The sequence below is a fragment of the Lagopus muta genome, chromosome 2 (genome assembly GCF_023343835.1).
Source record: "Lagopus muta isolate bLagMut1 chromosome 2, bLagMut1 primary, whole genome shotgun sequence".
NCBI lineage: Eukaryota > Metazoa > Chordata > Aves > Galliformes > Phasianidae > Lagopus > Lagopus muta.
In genome coordinates this window covers 70,983,439-70,991,963 of record NC_064434.1, presented here as the reverse complement: position 1 = coordinate 70,991,963, position 8,525 = coordinate 70,983,439, and the positions used below count along the sequence as shown (strand labels likewise).

At 37.9% G+C, this 8,525-nt stretch overlaps 1 protein-coding gene across 1 annotated transcript in view; it reads right to left on the bottom strand.

Annotated features, from left to right (window-relative positions):
- Positions 1-886: 886 nt before the first annotated feature.
- DISC1 (DISC1 scaffold protein) overlaps positions 887-8,525 on the bottom strand; it is a 207,874-nt gene continuing 200,235 nt past the window's right edge. Inside the window, exon 15 of the mRNA XM_048935728.1 lies at positions 887-3,471. Within this exon, the coding sequence (XP_048791685.1) occupies positions 3,322-3,471 (150 nt within the window). The 3' untranslated portion in view covers positions 887-3,321. The remainder of the gene's footprint in view (positions 3,472-8,525) is intronic.

Genomic DNA, 8,525 nt, shown 5'->3' with positions numbered 1-8,525 from the left:
AGTGCTGGAGTGGAGGTTTCTGTGCACAAAGCTTTGCCTACTCCTCAAGCCTCTTGAGGGCTAGAATCTTAGCTGGGGAGAGTATGTGTGCCAGGCAGAAAAAGGCATGTTCGCAGATGGTGAGAGACCAGTATCTACCTGGAGGTGACAGCATCCTAGCATGTATGTATGAAACTACTGATGGAATGGCCTCAAACTGTTGGATATTAGGAAAAACTTTCTCTCTAAAGACTCATGAGGCATTGGCACAGTCTGCCTAGGGAGGTAGGGGAGTTACTGTCTCTGAAGGTGTTCAAGAAACATGGAGATGTGTTACTTAAGGACATAGTTCAGTGGGAAATACTGATGGTAGTTGGACAATCAGACATGATGATCTTAAGGGTCTTTTCCAACCTTAATGATTCTGTGATAGTTTTGTAGCTGATGTAGACATACATCCCTACACCCAGCCCTTCTCCAGGGGGAGTGACACAGGCAGGCTAATGCAATCCAGGGCTGAAGGCACACCTGTCTGTATAGCTCACCGTGACTCTAGCTTTGAATGTATTTTTAGGCTGTTTCCAAAAGGCATCACAAAATTTGGCAACCCTGCCCAAGGCAAGGGGTTGGAACTAGGTGATCTTTAAGATCCTTTCCACCCCCAGCCATTCTATGATTCTGTGATGATTCTATGAATTTCTCAAGTGTAGGACTCACTGTTGTCAAAACATAATAATAGTCATGCATATTTTCTCCTTTCCACTCCTCCCTCTCCTCCTCATCCCTCTCTCTCCAGGGTGAAATCTGTGAATGCTTGTGCACTGTAAGGAATCCAGGCAGACATTTGGTTAGTTAAAATAATGTTTTTCTTTATTTGAAAGCTTTCTATCCACAGCTAAAAGGCAGCTGATAAGTTGCATAGTACACCTTCTTTGTGCTTTTTTTTTTTTTTTAAATTATGCTTATTATTCAGCATATCTGAGAAGGAATGGTTACTGGCTCTAACTTCCCACAAAAACGGTGAAGTTAATGGGATAATAAATTAAAGTAATAGTAGTCCACATTATAAAATAAATGTTAATACATACAAATATGATAAGAATGATTGATTTGGCTTTCCTCCTTTTCTTTTTATTTTTTATTTTTTTTCTTAAGTGAAGGAGTGGAAATGTCTACAAAAGATTGTACTACTGAGAACACGAATGCAGTTGTCCTGTCCCTGTGAAGGTTATAGTCCCTGTTGCTGCTGCTGCTGCCATGAGGAAAGTCTCTCACCTCAGCTGTGGGCTGTGGCTGATCTTGGCTTTCAGACACTCAGGATTGTAAAGGACAAAGCTCCACAAAATCCTCAGCATGAGGGAGAGAGGAGCGGTGCAGTCTTAGTGCACTGCATATCTGGGCTATCTTTGCAGTGAGCTTATAGCCCTGTAACTGCTCACTACTGGAAGTTTATGGTATTAACCCATAAGCAGTCTTAATATCATAGTAGGAGAGATTTATACATATATATTTTTTTAAACCTATGTTCAGGTGTGTTTCCATGAGCATCTTCTGTCTAACAATTGTGTCCCCTGTGCCCAGGCAGGGTTCCCCATGGCTTTTCATGAGCTGAATGTCGGTGAAACACAAGCTGCCATGTGCTTGTTGGTTTCAGAAAGTGCTAAACATACTGAGGAGAGGCAGGAAGCTGCCAGGGAGAAACGGGCCTGTAAGAGCAGTAGCAGAGCATCAGAGACTTCTGTCTGAGACTAGAGTCATGTGAGCAGTACTGGAGTCCATGTAAGGTAAAAGTCCAAGCATCTTTACCACACTACAGATGCTGATCCATATGTTATACAATGAAAAAGTTGACCATGTTCTGAATTACAGGGCTGTAATTCTATCCTAAGGATCCAACGATTCCAGGAACCACCTGAGCTGTGCCCCTGTATGCAATCATAATCTGGTTGTACATGGCAGCTGCCTAGCACTTTTTTTCTTCCCTATGTCCTTAACACTGAGGTAGAAGTTTCAGCCAGTATTAAAACACACAAAAGAAAATGAACACAGTTGTAGTGACCCAGTAGTTCAAGGACCTTCAAAATTGGCAAAAACTTTCCCAATGTGGCTACAAAATGTGTAACTGAAGAAGCAGAAACAAAGTAGTCTTTAAAATGTCATACTAACAGTATCAAAGTACAGTAATGAGTTGCAGGACACTTGTTTGTTCTAGTGGCTTAAAAAAGGAGGCCAGTGATAATTTGTTTGTAAGTTCTCCCTCTGCACTAGATGGCAGAAGTACAACTTTGTGATATCAGATAATATCAGATACATTTGGGTATCCAAGTGTTCAATCTGAATTCCTTTAAAGATTTAACTGTTTTGAGCAGTGATCTAAATATAGGTCACTTGTGTTAGCTGGCTTCAATGGAACATTGCTTCTCTTTCCTATTACAAATACATGTTTAAGTATACATATGTGTCTGACAGGAGTAAAAAAAAATAAAATAAAAAAAAAATCTGCATTCCTTCTGGAGTTTATAAGAAGGAAGATCAAAGTAATACAACAGTAATAGTAAACTTTACAAGGCAACTTAAATGACATATTGGTCATACCATACTTAAATAAAAGGAGCACAAATCACCAACAAAGTATTCTGTGTGTATTTTACAATCCCTGTAATACTAAAACAACTTTATATTAATACCTAATGAAAACAGTTGAACTACTGCTGTAGGGGCTGCTGTTAGTTACCTTTTCTGTACTCAATGCCATTGAGTAAATGAGCTTCAAATTTCACTTAAAAGAACTCTGTTAGCTTGAATTTCATCCTGTTGATTTAATTATTGGTAGGAATGTGTAAATACATTCAGTGTAAGAAAGCTGCTGAAGCCAAAGGGGGGGAAAAATAAAAAAAAATTAAAAAAAAAAAAACACAAAAGTTCTTGTTCTTACAGCTATTTTTTTGAGAAATACGAGATGTTCCAGCTTTAACACTACATTTTTTAAATGGGAAAAAATCCGTGAGTAAGGAAGACAGATACTGTTTACAAGTCTTCAAGGAGAACATTTCACTGACATTAAAGGCAACTTTGCAGACTCACTTGAAATGTATCAATTTGTAATCTACACATTTACAAGGGATGCTCTGCTCTGAAAGCTGTTTCCCAATCTGTGCCAAAACATGCGAGGCTGTGTAGAATACTTCTGATGATAGACCTCCAGGCTCTGTTTCTCCATAATTGATTTAGTTATTAGTTATGCAGGGAGGGAAGAGATCCCTGAGGCTTGGTAAAAGAGTATTCAGTTACTAAAAGCAGCCCTTTGTGTATTAATGTCATCCTACCAGCTCTTTCTGCTCATTATTCCTTCGAGTCCTGCTTTCCTGGACACCAGCTGTCACAGAGGAAGTCTCCACCTTTTTCATCCCCTGCCTCCCTGGCTGGCTGAAGTTGCAGCAGCACGGTCTGGAGCGTCTCCTTCACCACCTGGATCTCCCTCTGCAGAGACTGTGCAAGCTTTATTAAGGAATAATTCTATAGGTGATTGGCAGCTCCTTTTCTCTTTCCAAGTTATTTAATAAATGGTTGCTCTGCTCAGAGCAGATGGCCATGGCTATCTAATTGTAGCTTCAAGTTCTTCCAAATTATTTAGATTAAATATTAATACATTTGTCTCACTTGCTTTAAAAAAAAAAAAAAAAAAAAAAAAAAAAAAAAAAAACAAACCAACACCAAAAAAACCCAAACAGGCAAAGTTCTAAAGTAGCATTATTTAGCAGTTATAAAATGGGGAGGGAAGGGAAGATAATGCTTGGATACCCTTCTCATCGGAAGGAGGGAGATGATGCTATATTGAAAAGGCAACCACACAAACTGTTGGTTTCCTGCTGGATACAGGGTGGATTTTGAAGCTGGACACGCAACCCAACAACCACATTTCTGTGAATGAAAGCTAAGGCCATCTTCAACCATACTGAAGCCAGTGTTCCCTGATGTACAGATACAATTACAGGGCAAGGACCCCAAACTGCAAAAGTAAAAGGCTCAAGGGAAAAAAAAAATAAGCTCAGCTCTAGAAGTAATTCACCAATTGGAGGATTTACAAGAGAATCAAAAATGCACTTTTTCATGGGGAATGAAACAGGTTGACACCAAAACAACTCACTTTAAAAATACAATGCAGAGGAAGAATAATGCACAAGGACAGACTTTATCCTTTATGGAGACCATCCATTATGAAATGTTGTTTTACCCAAACATGATGTCAACACGATGTCAACAAAAGAAAGATGGCCTCAGGTTATGCAATCATAAAATGTGAGTTTCTGCCTTTGAAAAATTGTGACTACACCAAACCACAGGAAAGCCATTCAAAAATACCACTACTTCAGGTAGTTACAGGCCTCTGAAAACCCTTTTGGCTGCTTTTGGTTCTGTTTCACTTCCTCAAAATTTCATCTCTGTGTGGTTGTACATTTTTAGTATGATGATTTAATTCATTCACCAGGAGTAATCATGCATATTTCTAATTTCTGGACAGCTCTAATAAGGTAAGTAGATTCTGTCTCTGACTACTCACAGGCAGTCACAGCAGCACCCAGTAACTTCTTATCCTAGGATCTCAAAACACCATACAAGGACAAATCAATTATGCCTCACAGCTTCTCCGAAGTAAGAAACATCATTATTCTCTTATAAGTGCTCCTGGACTGTCTACCACTCTGCAATTCAATCAAGAGGCTCTGCTGAAAATTCTTCAACATATGAACACCATGAAGCCTCTGAAATTTAATTACTTCTGATGTGCAGCCTCTGACTACATGCTGTTATTTGTAATATCCCAAGCAATTACAAAATTCTTTTCAGGTATAAAGAAAAATTGAAGCATTTGAAAAATTGGAGGATGAAAAAAAATAGGTGGGAAAATAAACTCTTAACCAATAGAAAGATGGGGGCAACGAGAGCAATGACGGCTTAGTCTTACCTACAGCAAGATTCAATAAACTCTTTGCGTTTCAATAACAGTGTGGTGTTACTCATAGCTCCACAGTCAGATGTAGATCCGTAACTATCAAGCAAGTCCTTATGGCTAGGAAAAATACATGACATAAGGCTAAGCATGGAATTTCTATCCATGTTACAGAGGTTATGTCTGAATCATCAGCTTTGCTCATTTTAAAAATGAAACGAAACAAAACAAAACAAAACAAAACAACCCCCCCCACCAAAAACCAAACACATGCATTTGCATGGGTCCATATGTAAATGCCCCCCTCATGCTTAAATTCTCTATCCAGTGTTGCAGATGTTGAGCCAGTATCAAAGGCAGTAGCCCTGAACAAGTTTCAGCAAGGAATGTGTTCTGGTTCTATTATCTTCCAGTGAAAAATTGGCAAAATATCTCCAATGTAGCACAAGTAGTAAGCTAAAGTACTTGGAAACAATATCATACAAATCCAATCCATTATCAGCAATAACAATGCTACTCTAATGTAGTCTTGAAGCTTTTTGCCCATTTGACTTTCTCTTTGAAAAAAGTCTTGTGAAAGATCTGTCAAGATCCTCCTGAAGAAGGATATTTGAACTCACATCATAGCAGAATCTATGATTGTCAAGAAGATAAAAGCAGATCTGTCTAATGATTGTCTGCCTAATGATTGTAGAGTTGCTTAATTTTTTTGTGAAAAAAAAAGGGGCCACTGGTTCATCAGCATATCTTCTGCCTCCTAGCACAGATGTTTAGAGAAAAGAGACAAAAAGTAGATATTACAAAACAATTGTCATCCTATAGGAAATATTAGAAACTGAGTATATTGTAAGACAAAAGACCTTGGAAAGACAGCTGAGTAGTTGGCTGTCCTAGGGCTGAGATAAAGGAAGTTAATCTTACGGGATTTTAGAGAATAACAGCAATTTTGGACATCTGGAAAGCAAATTAAGAGCAGAAAAAAATCAGAAACAGTTTTTATTTACGTATTTTTCTTGTTTTTAGTAGCTGAGTGCTGCAGTGGCTGAAGAGAGCACCTCACACTACAATGGTAGTGAAGCCACATCAAGAATATTCCACTTCCCTTTTCCATTCATGTCTCCCTCTTTCACAGCTGTAAGACATAATTCTACAAAATAACTCAACGCTCCTGCTTAGCAGCAACAACAAAAACCAGAATCACCAAAACATTTTTAAAAACTTTGCCTTTCCAGTGATCTGGATAATAGCTGTCTCTGAAACACTTGCTCTAGTGAGATACAGAAGACAACCAAGTGCATGGGTGGAAAAGCACTGACCTACCTCTGTCACAGCATGAACAAGGAAGGTGTAACCACGTTCTCTCAGTGGGACACACCACGACGGACCATTTCTCCTGTCATTCAGAATAAAAATCTAAGAGCATACCATTGGCAATCCTCACTCTTGTGGGATCCCAACATTACTTACAGGTTCACTCGATGAGATTGTTCAGTGAAGTACAGTCAAGGACTGAATTCTGTATCAATGATTCTGTGCAAAATCTATACTGGTGTAAAGCAAGTTATACACAAGAGTCTGTCACATAACAGTGAATGACTGGCAATGTAATTTCTAGTGCCTAATGGACGTTTAGGCACAACACTCTATTTTCAGAAAAACTGTTTAAAACATTCATTTATGTTGAGATATGGAGATTTTACATGGCTTTTAAATAATAGTCCAGCCAGCTCTTCTTCCAACAAAAGCTTTTTCACCGGGAAGATCTATTACATGCATTCAAGTTGTCTGTCAAAATGCAACTGCTAATTAAGAACAAAAATGACTGTGAAATTGCAATATAGGCTCCATTTAATTTTACTGGGAATTCCAGGCCTTTACTGTCAGGAAAGTAACACCTCTCATCAGCTCTGCAGACACCAGAATGAGTCACCTCTCCTCCTTTGGTTTTTCTAATTAATGATGTGGACTGTTTTCTTACACTTTCCAATGATTAACTGTAATTGAATGTTTTGTGGGTTTATTTGTCTATACTACACTGAATTTAGCAAATATATCATAGTGCTAGAGATGAACTCTTCTCCTCCTTCCCCTTCATTGTTTGATGCTTTTTATACAAAAGTACAGATTAATATTTACCATGAAAAGCTTCAATATAAACTGAGAATTCTGAGTGGTTTTGTGCAAATACTTAGGACCAAGAAATTCCACTAGATTTCTCTTTTGTGCAGGTTGTGCTAGCAATTACAACTAGCAGCATGATTGAATTAAGTGTTTCATGCCATCAAAATGCAGAATGAAAAACAGTGACATCTGGGATTTTTCTTCTAATACAAACTTAATTATTAATCAAAGCTATAACACACAATAACATTGGCAAATGGCTCAAGAGCATTTATTTTTCTCAGTGGGGTCTTTAGAAGTGTTTAGAAGACAACAGAACCAATCTACATTCTTGTAGTCCCTTAGATTTTTTACCTATTGCAGTTTGTAATAGGTATATGTAAGATGGTTTTTAGAGGGATGAGAAGGGCAATCTATTGATACTAATGACTGACGCCAGTCTCAGTGCTGGTTCCTGCAACATAGGCGAGTTACTAATGAGTAAATGTTTATTTTACAGACTCTGGGCAGTTTTTATTAAAAAACAAACAAAAAACCAAAAAAAAACTAAAAAAAGTCCAGTCTATAGGTCTGTAGTGTTGTGGTAGCTATTCTCATTCCTTTTTGAAGTACAGCACAGTGATTACATGTGCCAGATGGTAACATTTTATGCATGTTGGTCTGGACTACTTCTGAAATAATAACTGAATGTTAATGAGCGGTAGCTGAATTGCTGAACTGCTTGTCTGTATGTCCCTATGTTTGAAACATAATTTCATATTTTGTAGCTTATGTTCTTACTAGGAGAACCAAGATATCACAGGTCGTACATTTCTTTATTTAGATAATGTGAGCTGAATTTCACCAATACAGGACACCAGATCTGTATCAGACAGTTTTGGCTAAGAATGAGTTTAATCTACAACTCTTCTCAACTTCCAATGATTACGTTTAATCTTCTTAGCTTACTTTTGCAGTTTCAGCAGCTACAAAGAAATGTAATTGCAGAGTATTTTCATCAAGAATAAAAAATGCAGGGTTTTTTTCAGTTAATGCACTCTGCATACCAAACTAACTATGATCAGACCTATCTTAGTAAGCAGGTCTGAATATAAACTTCAATAGAAAAAAACCTATCAATCTAAACCTCGGTGTTCTACTAGAGTTAAAGAATGACGTTCATTTGCGAGGAAACGTATGTAAGGGACGGAGGGAAGGAATTAGATGCTGTGCATATACACAAGATAGATAAACACGGGTTTCTCTGAAAAGAATGCTTATAAGAAATGTTGGAGGGGAAAAGCTGCAACAGAGCACATATGCTGCAAATATGATTGACAGAATATTGAAGTTATCCTTGTGATAAGTACAATAAGAAGTATTTTGGTACATTGAAATGCTTTAAAAAGAAAGGTTTGAAGTAGCTGACAAATTAGTAACTGGATTTCTCCTCTCCATACTTAGCCGCAGCTAGAAATAGATGCTCAGTTACCGA